This window comes from Macaca thibetana, chromosome 9 (genome assembly GCF_024542745.1).
Source record: "Macaca thibetana thibetana isolate TM-01 chromosome 9, ASM2454274v1, whole genome shotgun sequence".
In the NCBI taxonomy this organism is placed as follows: Eukaryota; Metazoa; Chordata; class Mammalia; order Primates; family Cercopithecidae; genus Macaca; species Macaca thibetana.
In genome coordinates this window covers 66405532-66420611 of record NC_065586.1, presented here as the reverse complement: position 1 = coordinate 66420611, position 15080 = coordinate 66405532, and the positions used below count along the sequence as shown (strand labels likewise).

The 15080-nt window shown below is 34.9% G+C and overlaps 1 protein-coding gene across 8 annotated transcripts in view; it reads right to left on the bottom strand.

The window, feature by feature from the left end:
* CTNNA3 (catenin alpha 3) overlaps window positions 1-15080 on the bottom strand; it is a 1858220-nt gene that overhangs the window by 1300340 nt on the left and 542800 nt on the right. For all 8 annotated transcript variants that reach the window (XM_050805650.1, XM_050805648.1, XM_050805652.1 and 5 more), the window contains one exon: window positions 11993-12256. In XM_050805650.1, the coding sequence (XP_050661607.1) occupies window positions 11993-12256 (264 nt within the window). The remainder of the gene's footprint in view (window positions 1-11992; window positions 12257-15080) is intronic.

Genomic DNA, 15080 nt, shown 5'->3' with positions numbered 1-15080 from the left:
ACCATATGACCCAGCCATCCCATTACTGGGTATATACCCAAAGGGTTATAAATCATGCTGCTCTAAAGACACATGCACACGTATGTTTATTGCAGCACTATTCACAATAGCAAAGACTTGGAATCAACCCAAATGTCCATCAGTGACAGACTGGATTAAGAAAATGTGGCACATATACATCATGGAATACTATGCAGCCATAAAAAAGGATGAGTTGTGTCCTTTGTAGGGACATGGATGCAGCTGGAAACCATCATTCTCAGCAAACTATTGCAAGAACAGAAAAGCAAACACCGCATGTTCTCACTCATAGGTGGGAACTGAACAATGAGATCACCTGGACTCGGGAAGGGGAACATCACACACCGGGGCCTATCACTGGGAGGGGGTAGGGGGGAGGGATTGCATTGGGAGTTATACTTGATGTAAATGATGAGTTGATGGGTGCTGACGAGTTTTTGGGTGCAGCACACCAACATGACACAAGTATACATATGTAACAAACCTGCACGTTATACACATGTACCCTAGAACTTAAAGTATTATAATAATAATAATAATAATAATAATAATAAAAGGTATCTTCCACCAGGAAGTCATAGGAATCAAGAAAACTTCTAAATCTAATAATATAGGGTGTTTTTGTTGTTGTTGTTGCTGTTGTTGTTGAGACAGAGTCTCACTCTGTCACCAGGCTGGAGTGTAGTGGCGTGATCTTGGCTCACTGCAACCTCCACCTCCCAGGTTCAAGAGATTCTCTTGCCTCAGCTTCCCAAGTAGCTGGGTTTACAGGCACATGCCACCGTGTCCGGCTAATTTTTGTATTTTTAGTAGAGACGGGGTTTCACCATGTTGGCCAGGCTGGTCTCGACCTCCTAACCTCGGGTGATCCACCTGTCTCGGCCTCCCAAAGTGTAGGATTATAAGCATGAGCCACCGCAAAGGCCTAATAGAGGTTTTTAAATGTATGGAACAAAATACCATTAGAAATACAAGGAGAAAATGGTATTTTGCTGTAATGTGAAAGACTTCAACTCACCTCTCTCAAACAGGTGAAATAGAAAACAGGAGTAAAAATGAAGACAATTTATTTATTACACTTAAGAATTTTTAAAACTTCCTCCCAAAGAGAGACTACACAATTTTTTCAAATATATATAAATACGACTTTCAAAACATGAATTAAGCCACAAAAAATTTCAGTGTTCCCCCCAAAAAATTCCAAACATTTTCCAAAATAAAGCCTATATTTTCTGACCAAAATTCAGTAAAACTAGAAATTTTAAAGGATGACAAAAACAAACAAAAAACAGTTTTAAAACACCAGAAACCAATTTAAAAAATTTTAAAACACACTTCTAGTAGTATAAGGCAAAAAAAAACTAAGTTAAAACTAACACCTGTTTTTTAAAAATACAGATAAAAGTACTGCTTATTAAACATAAGGTGTTCAGAGGAAAACTGACACCCTGAATGAGTTTACAAAAGAAAAAATACCAAGTAAGAAAAACAGAAAAAGAGAGACTAAAAATTAACTCAATAAACATATTCAAGTTATTATAAAAGATATAAGTTAATAAAAATAAAAGCAGGCCAGGCGCAGTGGCTCACACCTGTAATCCCAGCACTTTGGGAGGGCAAAGCAGGTGGACCACAAGGTCAGGAGATCGACACCATTCTGGCTGACATGGTGAAACCCCATCTCTACTAAAAATACAAAAAATTAGCCAGGCATGATGGCATGAACCTGCAGTCCCAGCTACTCAGGAGGCTGAGGCAGGAGAATTGCTTGAACCTGGGAGGCAGAGATTGCAGTGAGCTGAGATTGTGTCACTGCACTCCAGCCCAGGTGACAGAGTGAGACTCCATCTGAAAAATAAAAATAAAAATAAAAGCAGAACATAATTAAAGTAATTAAATAGTAGTCTTAATTACTAAAAAGAAAATTCTTTACAGAGAAGAAAATTTAAAAAGTCAGATTTTTAAAATTCAAACTAAAAAAAAAGAAGACACGTGTTCCTAATGTCATTCATCTATTGCCTCTTTTTTGTAAATATCTGTGGAATACAACTTGACGCTCTGATATATTTATGCATTGAGGAATGACTGAATCAAGCTAATTAACATGCACCTCACATACTTTTTTCTGGTGACTCTTATATTGAAGTTTTCTTTTTCCATAGCTATTTGAAAGATATGCATTCTCTGTTGTGTGTGAAGTTCTATATACCAAATCAACTTTCCATACTGCATATGGGGGGGCTCAATAAAAAATAACAAACAAAAATAAAAACAGTTCTATTTTGAGTAGTCAGTGTGAATTTCAATCAGTAGTCAATGTGAATTATCTGCTCCTATTACACAATCCCTTCATCAGCACTCATATTTATTTTTCCTTCATGCCTTTTCTCATTTTGCATTACTCACAAGTATGCTCCCTAATTAACGCTAAACTAACACTAAGGCTAAACATCATCAAGGAGTCAGCATCCAAGAAAGCCCAACCTATGTCATGTGAGTGAGAATCTAAAGGAAGTGTTGTGCTAGCTTTTAATGCTTGATTTATGGTATTCTCATCTCCTGAATAGGTATGCAATTTTTAGGATTGGAGGCTTTTTATTTTTACTTCTTTTCTAGCTCCCATGAAGCACATGACAATGTGGAAATAGAGAACGAGTAACTAATAAATATTGATGATTAACTGATGGTCATGAGATTCATGATACAAACATTTTATAAGAATTTGTTTTTAAAACTTTGCTCTGGATTTGTTTTGTTTTTTTCAAGTTTTGGAGAAAAAAAAATTACTATATCTGGCTACCAGAGTTTTCTCCAACCTTGACATCAGGTCCATATAATAGCAAACCTTGAACATTATCTATAATACCATGTACATCATGGGTATAAAAGTCCCAAGAAGCCAAGAGCAAACAAGGTCTAATAATCATTACTATCTATGTGTTTTATTTAATCATCAAGATAAAGGAGATGTTGTCCTTCTTTTATTGGGTAAATATTTATTAGATGCATTAAAACCTCACACCAGGTTCTAAAATACCAACAATTCATTGCTTTTTCAATAAATATGTTTTAAGCAATTACTATGTACCTGGCACCTTGCTAGGTAGTGACAATATAAATATGAATAAGGCATTATTCCTCTACTCATAGAACTCATCCAGTAGTAAAGACAGATGCATAACAAATAAACATATTAAACTCAAGACCTAACTGTATTCCAACAGTGTCCATCATTTGTCACAAGAGCATTATGGAAAGAGTAATTGTTGGGAGGGCCCACAAAATATGTGTTCAAGTTGTAACTCTTCTAATTCCTGTTTATTTGACTTTGGACAAGTTATACAACCTGACAGAAGAGTAGTTTGCTCCTCTATAAAGTACACAATTAACTCCTGACCTATGTGCTCTACAAAGCAAATTGATACTACTAATAAAATGTGCAGATAAACACCCTAAATAGTACAAATATAAGACGCTAGTACCTTAAATTTGTATTAAGCCAGTACCTAGCACAAGGGCTCACACAGACATTAATTACACAGAAAATAGATTTAATAAATATTTGTTAAATATAAACAGTACATTGTTGTAGCACTTATTCTCAGATTTACCACACATTTTAACACTTCATTAAATTTCATTATTAACTACCTCAGACATAAAAGAATGTATGAATAAAGAATAATACAACACATATCCATCTACCAACCCAGCTTCAGAAAAACAGTATGCTCAGTAGCTTTAAAGCTCCTGATATGTCTGTGCAACCTCTTTCTCCCCACTCCTCCACTCCTCAATTTTGCATAAATCATTCTCTTCCTGCTCTTTATATCTTACTAGATATGCCAGTACCATGAGAAATGTGTTGTTTAGTTTTGCTTGTGTGAGCCTTTATATAAAAGTAAAAATGTATGAATTTTTATATGGCTTGCTCTTTTATGGTAAAGCTTTATGTTTTGGTATCATTCATATTGATATGTATTACTATAATTTACTCATTTTTATTCTTTATGGCCTCATGTCTAAGTTTAAAGGGAGTGTTTTTAATTACTCAAATTTAACTATGAAGTTTACTGTAGAAATTTACAGAAACCCTTTATCAAGTTAAGAAAACTCACTTCTGTTCCTAGCTTTCTAGAAGTTTTAAATAAATTATATTGAATTTTTCAAATGTTTTCTGTATCTACTGAGATTATTATATAGTTTTTCTCTTTTAACTTGTTAATGAGGTGAATACCATCAGTAAATGTTCTAATGTTGAACTAACATTACATTCCTGGAATAAATTCAACTTTGTCATAACGACTTTTTTATCTAGTGCTAAACAATTTACTCACATTTTGTTTGAAATTTTTGCATCTCATTTCATAAATTAGATTGACATGTGAATTTCCTTATTTATCTGACTTGTTAGTGTCATTTCACACTTGCTTCACCAATTTAATGTAATGAATTGGAGAGCTATTTTTTTTTTTTTTCTATTCTCTGGACACTGCTGTAAAAATACATTTACATATTCCTGGAAGAGTTTGTAGTATTCTATCACACTATCTGAGCCTCCTATTTGCTTTCAGTAAAAACTCTTAACTACTAATTCTATTTAATTATTTCATTCATATTGTCTATACTTGAGTCAGTTTTGTCAATTTATATTTTCTTAGGAATTTTTCCATTTCATCCAAATTTTCATTTTTATCAGTATAAATCTGTTCATATTTTTAGTGTTTTAGTATTTATAATATTTAGTATTTAGTCATAACCCTGTAGTTATGACTTCTCTTCTGACTTTCACTCTTACATGTTGTTTTTTGTATGCTTTCAGTATTCCTAATTTATCTCACCAGCAGTTGGTCAATTTTATTGGTCTTTACAAATAATACACTTTTGGCTTTGTTGATCTTCTCTACTGCATCTTTGTTTGTAATTTAACTAATTTCTATTCTTACCTTTATTAATTTTTTCCTTCTGGGTTTTTTATATTGTCTATTTCAAACTCCAAGTGGAAACTTAGTTCCTTAATATCCAGCTTTCTTCTTTCCTAATATAAGCATGTATAGGTGAGAAATTTCCTTCTATGTACTCCCTTTAGCTATCTCTCTCAAGTTTTGTTGTTATTATACATTATCATTATTTCTCAGTTATAAGTATTTTTTACTTTCAATTATAATTTATTCATGACCCAGTAGTTATACAGATGTGGTTTTCAAAAAAGATTCCAAATAGTAGGGTAATTTCACTTATTTACCTAAATACATTTCTAGGTGGCCTATATAAAACTAGTGCTTTGAAAATCATTGACTCAGTATGCAGTCAATTATTGTTAATTTTCCATGTGTCCTTGAAAAGAATGTGTTACAACCTCCTGGTGAATTTATCCTCTTATCAGTAGATAGTAACAGTCATTAGCATTTTTACTAGTATTGATATAGCTGGTATAGTTAGAGTTTGTTGGATATCGTTTTATCCTTTGACTTTCAAACTATCTTGATTCTTAAGTTTTAGATGTGCTTTTTATAAACAGCATATAGCTAGATTTTGTTTTACATTCTAAGCTGTCAGTCTTTTGTCTTTGGAGAGTTTAGGTTTTCTTTTACCATTTATGATGATTCCAAGAATATTTGGATTTATTTTATTGTATTTTCTACTGTGTGTACATCCTTCTTTTTCCACAGTGTTTTTTCCTCCATTTTTTCTTTTTTTTGGACAAACTGAGTTTCTTATTTTCTCATTGCGTTTTTCCCTTTCCATATTTGGCAATTATACAGTCTATGACTATACATTTTTAGTAGTTACTCTAGACATTTTAACATGCTTATTAAGATAAATGCCTAACATAAGTCAATATTTTTATCCTTCTCCCAAAAATATATAAAGACCCTAGAACATTTAACTATGATTCTATCCATCCTAATTATACACTGTGTTTCCAGACACAATCATTCTATAATTTTAATTATACAAAGTATAGTTATTAATCATTTATAAAAAGTAATATGTAAGCAGTAATAAACCCTTATGTTTACCATTTCCTCTGCTTACAAATTCCTGCATTTGCACCCTTGTTATATGATAATTTTTTATTTTTCTTTAACAATTTTTTCAGTGAAAAGTTGTTGACAATAAAGTATTCATGTTTGGGACTGGGTAAAAATATATTTATCTTTTTTCTTAAAAAATAGCTGTATCATGTACTGAACTCAAGGTTAACAGTTATTTTCTCTGAGAATGATTTACTATCTTGTAGCATTCATGTTTAAGAACTCGGCTATCATTCACAGGTAATCAGTCATCATTCACAAGTAATTCTTTTTTTCCTATTTTCTTTTAAAAATATTCTTTTGGTCTTTGGCATTCTTCAGTTTCACTATGATACGTGTAAATATAGGTTTCTTTAAATATACGTTGCTTGGGATTTACTGGGCTTCTTAGCTATAGAGAATGGTGACTTCCATCAGTTCTAGGAAATTCTCATTATCTGTTTTACACTTCTCTCTCTTCTGAATTTTATATTAGAATATTTTAGAACTTGTCATGGCATATATATTTTTTTTTTTTTTTTTTTTTTTTTTTTTTTTTTTTTTTTTTTTTTTTTGAGACGGAGTCTCGCTCTGCCGCCCAGGCTGGAGTGCAGTGGCCGGATCTCAGCTCACTGCAAGCTCCGCCTCCCGGGTTCACGCCATTCTCCTGCCTCAGCCTCCCGAGTAGCTGGGATTACAGGCGCCCGCCACCTCGCCCGGCTAGTTTTTTGTATTTTTTAGTAGAGACGGGGTTTCACCGTGTCAGCCAGGATGGTCTCGATCTCCTGACCTCGTGATCCGCCCGTCTCGGCCTCCCAAAGTGCTGGGATTACAGGCTTGAGCCACCGCGCCCGGCCCATGGCATATATCTTAACTGCTTTTCAAAATATATTTTTTACTTCTGTGACTTTCTGTGGGAAACTCAAAGTAACCTCTTCAAATATCTTTCAGATCACCAATTCCCTAATCTAATCACCTGTTTTGCCTAACCGTTGAATTTTTCATCATTATGTTTTTCATTTTAGATAGCTCTGCCTGGTCAATTTTGACAGTCTTTTGTTCCTTCAACATATTCATTAGGGAATAATGTATATTAAAAATATTAACTTTTTTTCAATACCTTATAATTTCAATATCTACAGTGTTTGCAGATTGGGGATTCTGTAGTTTACTCATTCTATGAAGTTACTCAAGATGGCTTATTTGTGTTTTTGTGAAAACCATCTTCCTTGGAACTGTATGAGAATTTTTTGAAAGCTGTGTATAAAGTGCAGAAAGAATTTGAGTTTCCTTCTGGCAGATCTCTGGAGGTATTGCTGGGATAAGGCAATTTTAAATTAGATTTTTGGACAGGGTTTAGAGGTTACACAGATAATATGAACGCTGAATCAAAGTCCAGATAAGGACAGGCCTATGGCTAGAAAATTCCAACATGGATTCTGTTCCTTTTTTCTGAGCTTCCCAGAGCCAAGGCTATGCTAGTCAAGTTCTCCCAATATCTCCTGCTATTTGGGTTAGTGTTTTTTTCATTTCTCTAACAAGGTGGTCAAATTTTAAAGATTCCCAGTAACATGCAAATGTATCTTATGGGACTATCCAATTGGCAAGATACAGAATTTATCTTTTGTCTTCAGTTCATAGTCTTTCAAAGTTCAAGCTCCCCGCCATAATTGAAAAGCAGTTCCCCCATCCCCCAACACAATGCTGGTGCTGGCTTACTAGTTAGGATTTTGTGCTTTTCGTATCAGCCTCAAATAATTTACATAATTCAGTTATCAGATTATTTATGTATATAAAAATATTTTCTTCATCTCTTTTAGTTCTTATAGCTCACTATATATCTAGAAACCAAACCATTTTAAAAAATCATATTGATGTGCTTCTAGATACCAGTGATGTCTATTTCTTCTTTAGCTTCTAAATGCTAATCTGACTGACAGAGATCCTGTTTTCTCCTAAAGGTAAAAATGTAAGAACATGAGGAGTATCTTTCCCAAAATTATTACCCTTAGTAAAAGACAGAGTATCTTGGAAGTAACAGGGAACTCTGACTAAGGCTGGACAGCTGCTGAGAGAAGAGAATATACATAAAGTTTTCTCTCTTTGTGCTGCCTTACTACAGAAAAGATTCTGAGCAGCGTATCACCTAGATGTGCTTCTGGTGGTTTCCATCACTATAAATTCATGGCCTGGTTAAAAGTTAAAGTAGAGCCATATACCCCCAGATACATCCACTTTCAGTCAGAGAAAAATTTCAGGAGAAAAAATAAGGGTAAGGAAAAAGTGCTTTTCACTGCAAAATCACAAAATGACATGTCATATTATTATATTCATTCATTCATTCATTCATTCATATTTACCTAGCACTTACTACATTTAGGGCATTATTCTAGGTGCTGGAGATAACAATAGTAAACAATGACTATATGAATGATGATACATGAATATATAAAAAAGGTTTAAAAAAGTGAATATGACAGCTCTTTGAAAATAAGAAAATAGATATACATATAATTGTTGTCATCTTTATTGCATGAGGATTCAGATAAGTCTTGTGTACCACAATGACAACAGCTGCTTTTTCCCTCCTCACAGGAGAAAATATGTCTTAATGGACTTGGAATTTTCAAAGCAATTTTTATTGGCAAAGTTTCTTGCTTCATAACATTTTCAAAATTGTCTTAATCTACAATTCAACACTTCTCAACTCTCGTTCAGTCTCAAATACAGAAGAAAACCCCTATAATTCACACTGGCCTTTCCAACAAATCAATTGATTTAGCCAGTATAGTGTTCTAATTCAACTTCTATTTTCTCCACTCATAAATTTCAGGTTTCATACCCACACCCAGTCAAGGGCCAGAATGAAAAATTTAACAAAAGCTTCAGCATGGTTGTTGAGTAAGCACTCTGATACATTCCACACTATAAACATTTAATGAGACTTGCTCCCAACAGAGTATTTACTACATCAATTTACTTCATAGTATTATATTTGCAGGAGCAAAATAGAGCAAAGGTTATTTTGGATGCTTTACCAATACAGCTTCCTGTAAATAATGAAAAGTGCAACCATTTAATTTACCAAATCATTAAAAAAGGTTAAATGCTCAATAAATTCTGCTTTATCTAGTTCAGACAGCCGCAGCAGCTATTTGTAACTTGGATATAAAAAATATAGAAAACTTAGGCATTTTTTACTAGTTTGCGCATCTGTATCTTCAACTAGAACTAAATTTCAAAGGTTGTTCAGACAGTTTAGAATCCTCATTAGGATCTCAGAGAAATATCTTTTGGACTCCCTCCTGCCTCATGAAGAACAAGTGAGTCTGAATCTGCCTTTCTTGAGAAAGAGAACACTCTATTACCCTGCCTATGCCCACTCCCATTGAAGTTACACACACATACACATGCACACACACACCACGCACACTTTCTCCTCCTCTCCAACTGCTGCCATTTTGTGCCTGTAGCAGTCACTTTCCACTAAAATGAGAAAACAGAAGAGGTCTCAGAAGAAGGAATGATTTGGAAATGTCTTCTTCTATAATCCTAAAACACGGAATGCATTGTCTGAGATAAACCGGAAGCTCTTCTGGGAGCATTCTCTGACACAGTTCTGTTTAGTACTACGAAAATTGTGCTATATGGGTTGAGCACTGCTAATCTAAAAATCTGAAATCCAAAATGCTCCAAAATCCAAAACTTTTTGAATGCCAGTGTGATGGCACAAGGGGAAAATTCAGCATCTAACTTCATGTGACAGGTCGCAGTTAAAATGCAGTCAATGGATTAAGAAAATATGGCACATATACACCATGGAATACTATGCAGCCATAAAAAAGGATGAGTTTGTGTCCTTTGTAGGGACATGGATGCAGCTGGAAACCATCATTCTCAGCAAACTATCGCAAGAACAGAAAACCAAATATCGCATGTTCTCACTCATAGGTGGGAATTGAACAATGAGATCACTTGGACACAGGAAGGGGAGCATCACACACCAGGTGCTATTGTGGGGAGGGGGTAGGGGGGAGGGATAGCATTAGGAGATACACCTAATGTAAATGATGAGTTAATGGGTGCAGCACACCAACACGGAACATGTATATATATGTAACAAACCTGTAGGTTGTGCATACGTACCCTAGAACTTAAAGTATTAAAAAAAAAAAAAATGCAGTCAAAACATCATTTCATGCAAAAAATTACTTAAAAAATTGTATAAAATTACCTTCAGGCTGTGTATAGGATGTATATGAAACATAAATGCATTTCATGTTTACACATCAATCCCATTCCCAGGATAACTCATTAGCTATATGCAAATATTCCAAGATCCAAAAAATTCCAAAATCCAAACCACTTCTGGTCCCAAGCATTTCAGATAAGGGATAATCAACCTGTATGATCCTATCCATCTATTCTAGCAAATTTCTACATATCACACTCGACACTCCCCAAATACAGACTACAGATGGTCCCTGACTTGACTTAACAATGGTTCAACTTATAATTTTTTCCAGCTTTATCATGGCACGAAAGTAATATATACTCAGTATGTATGTATAGTGTTTCAAGCCCCTAAAGGTCATACCCTTCCCAGGGTAGGGTAACCTGTATCCAGTGACCGAAAGAGACATACAGGCCTGGTCATTTCTGCCTGACAAGGTACACTCTGGAGGGCAATGCTCTCACCAGAGCTCCCTGCTGACTGACCAGTTCTGTTGTGAGTATCAGAGAGATGATATACAGAACCAAAGAGCTAATTAGAAAAATAATTACAAGGGTATGGTTGTGGAAGGTGAGTAGTTCTTCTATAATAGGGGATGTGGCGTCTTGAAGGCCTTTGTGGGTCTAGATCTCAGGTAGACTTCTTCCTCTATCCAGTCCCGCTCCCTCCCTCTTTCCTTCCCAAATGTAACACCTTGTTTTCCAAACTCCATTCTGTGTGTGATTCTGGAGGACCCAGCCTACAACACTAGCCATGACTCCTTCCTTTCTCTCATGTCCCACATCCATTCTATCAAAATTCAGTTGACTCTACTTACAAAATTTAGCACTGATGTCCACTAACACCACTCTAGTCTAAACTAAAACATGAAGTGGTTAATGTAAAGTGTATAAATGGAACTTGGGTTACTACAATAGCCTCTGGCCTGCTTTTTCAGTTCCTCTCATTGTTCTCCTTCAGTCTATGTTCCTTATGCAACCATCATAGTCCTTTTAAGACACAAGTCTCAGCATGTCGTACCTTTGCTTAAAACCTTTCAGTGTATTCCCGTTTAACTTGGAGTAAAAGCCAAAGTCCTTAAAGGCATACACAGCCCTCAATGGTTGCTTCTCTAACCTTAGCTCCTACTACTCCTTGCCTTGCTCTCTCCACCCAGACACCCTGGTTTTTATGTTGTCACTTAAACATGGAGCACATACCTTCGAGCCTTTGCTCTAGATCTTCATCTGCCTGATTCCTGAACTCTTTCAAGGTTTTGGCATTATCTGACCTTCTCAATGTAACATACTAAACAATTGTGTTCTCTACAACGTTTATTGGTTTTATTTTTTGCCTATAGTCACCTGCTAAAATGTACAAACTTGTCAAGGGCAGTGATCAGATATGTCCCAAGCACATAGAACAGTAATGCCAATAAATATTTGTATCTTATGCTTCATAAGTAGATCTACGTGAAAGAAAGACATCATTTCAATCTAATTAATAATCACCATTCAAATTCATTGGTTTCCTTGGCAGAGATGTACAGGAGTCAGAAGTATACTAATAGAATATTTTCCTGTTAATCAATTCTTTGGAAGACTCAAGAAGGCGATAGAGACTAATCTGGATTTTTTATTTTCTCATGCTCTAAATGCTAACATGTGGATCTTCTTCTGTTTTATTATTATTATTACTGTATTGGGACCTCACATCACACTTTATCTTTCTCCCGACTTACCTCCAGCTCATCAAGGGCACTTCCCAGAGTTGCTGCCTGAGGTTCTCGTGGGGTTGTCATATTCTGGATCCCTTGTGAAGCATTTGAAATTACATTGAGAGCATTCTGAATTTCTTCACAAACTGTGTCCTTGCTTGCTTTGAGGGAAGCAACATCAGAATGCTCCAAACAAGCTGAACAAATTGAATGCAAGAGGGGAGAGTTCTCCTTCAATGAGGCTCGGGCTCCTGCAATTTCATCCCTCTGATTTGGAGATTTTAAGTCCTGAGAAGGGAAATAAAAAGAGTGGTATCTTACAATGGGTTATGGGGGAAAGACTTAAATTAAAAAGCTTCATTTTTTAGTAAGTATAAATGAAAAGATAATAGACATCAAGAAGTCAGCTATAAGTTATAATCAAGGGCATCTATTATTTCTACATTCTTTCAGGTTCTGTTAAAAATTCTCCAGCATAAACAATGATGCAGTTAACAAGTAAAGGTCCCAATAGTGCAGATGTGTAAAGATCTATTACTATTCAGTCAAATCCTTGTCAGTCAAATCCTTATAAGTAGCTAAAACACTCTGACATTCACATTATTAAGTGCATAAGATAGCTTGAATTACAAGGACGCTGATTACCTCATTCCATAGATGTTGATAATTGCATTTAACCTTTCCATTAAAATTAAACCAACTGAGTTAAGAACACTAAATGAAACCTACCACCATTCAGCTATATTTCTTTTCCTTTTCAGAAATACTAATAAATTAATCCTATATCATTCTTTCTTTGACATTTATTCAACAATTAGTTACTGAGCACTTAGCATATTCTAGCCCTTGTATTAGACTCCAGTGTACAGATATGAAAAAATCCTACGAGGACCTTGTTTTTCTTTCTTTTGGGGGGAAAGGGCCTACAGACAAGAAATAAACTAGATAAACAAATATACAAGATGATTTTAGGTGACAATAAATGCTGTGAAGAAAACACAAAAGTGAAGTGTCATAGAGACTGACTTGCAAGGAGAAAGCTGCTTTAGGTTGAATGACCAGAGAAGGTATTTCTTCAGAGATGACAATTTGCAGTAAATGTAAATGAACCGCATTACATCGGAGGGAAGAGAGAAAAGAGAATGTTCTATCTAAGTGATAGGTGATCAGAACTAGCTCAAGATACAAGAAAAAAATCTGGCAAGCCCTACCTTAACCAAGTGATGAAATTTAACATCATCAGTGATATCACATGGATATCATGTACCCCTTGATATACTGTGACAAGAAAAGTATGCCATTTCTGTGGTATTCCCTCCGGGAACCCATAATTCCAGTCTAATCATGAGAAAAACAACAAACAAAATGAGATTGGTGAACATCCTAAATGACATCTGGGCAGTGTTCCTCAAGACCACTAACATCATGAAAAACAGGAGATTGACTGACAAACTGTCATAGAACAGAGAAGATTGGGGAGACATAACTAAATGCAATGTGGTACTGAGGATTAGATCCTAGAACAGAAAAAACATTCATGAAAAACTGCTGAAATCCAAATAACCATTATTAATAGTTAATAGCAATGCATCGGTATCCATATCTTTGTAATGGCAAATGTAAGATACAGTATTAACAATGGAGAAAACTGGAAAAAAGGTAAATGGGAACTCTCTGTACCAACTTTGCAACTTTTCTGTAAATCTAAAATTATTCCCAAATAAAAGCTTAAGTTAAAAAAAATAATTCAAGGGACATTTACAATAGTTCATTCACTTCATATACAACATTTCATATAATCTTCATAAAAACTCATGAGAGATGTGATTATTCCATTTTAAAACTCAAAACACTAAGGTTTCAAGAGACTAAGTTTCTTAGCCAAGTAGCAGAGCTAGATGGTGGTATTTCTTGTATTGTAACCCACGTCAGTATAACTTCCAAGCCCTTATCCTAAAAACTATGTGCTATTCTTTCCTACATAGGAAAAATTTCTTATTTGCTACACAGCATGAGGACTTGTATTTGTATAATATCATGTAGCTTATAAAGTGCTTCTGTATAGTATCTTATTGATCATCACAATACTCTTTGAGGGAAGGAGTCTGCTATTATTAGTCCTATTTTAACTAAACAGGTGTTTGGTGTAAGAAGATAGCAACTAGTAAAGGAACTGAGATATAAACCTAGTCTACTGATTGCTAACCTTATGCTTCTTTCACAAGGCTCTGCTACTCTGGGAATAATGTTGCCTAAGGTTAATAAATGGCTTGTGCTACTATATTTTTAGTTCCTTCCCTTCTGAAAATAAAGGCTGTCTGCTACTTCACTCAGGCTTTGGAAATATTAACTTCTAACTGTCCTCCCTACATTTTGTAACAAAGTAGCTATCAACCCACTGTTCATACTCACTAATTACCCAAGAAAAGACACTCTATGGTTTTCTTGGCTTGCTACGATTTCCCCCTTGTATATGTGGTCTGGGTTTTAGTTTTAGCTCTGTCATTAGCACCATGAGCTGGGTAACTCATCTCCTCTTTCGGTGTCTGTCTTTCTATCTATAAAAATGGGATAATGATACTTCTTCCAACTCTCTCACAAGATTGAGTACACAGCACATCAGAAATGGAATAGAAGTGCAAAATAGAAAAAAAGTATAGAAAGAATATGGAATTGTTTTATTCCTTACATCTGTCAAACTTGGTGTACTGTTTTTGTACTATGATAATCTTAGTGATTTTCATATTTCCCACAACGTTACAAGCTCTACCTACAGTCATCAGTGTAACTTAAGGGATAAATAGTTTAATGTTTAGAAAGGATCATAGCTCCTCAGATGAGTAATAATTGAAAGTATAAATGTTCAGAAAGAGGTGAAGCAAATTCTCTGATACTACTGTACAGTCAACTTAATACATAATTCCCTCTGAAGTGACCTATACCTCATGCTTCTTTATTTAGAAGGACAGTGTCAAGGTTTAGGTTGTTTCTGAAAGGTGAAAAACTTGAACATAGATTATAACAAGAAGGCTAAAGTTAAAATTATTTCTTTTGCTCTAAAGGTGGCAATGTGTAATCTGACTGTAAATTGTAGTAACTTTAATGCCATGGG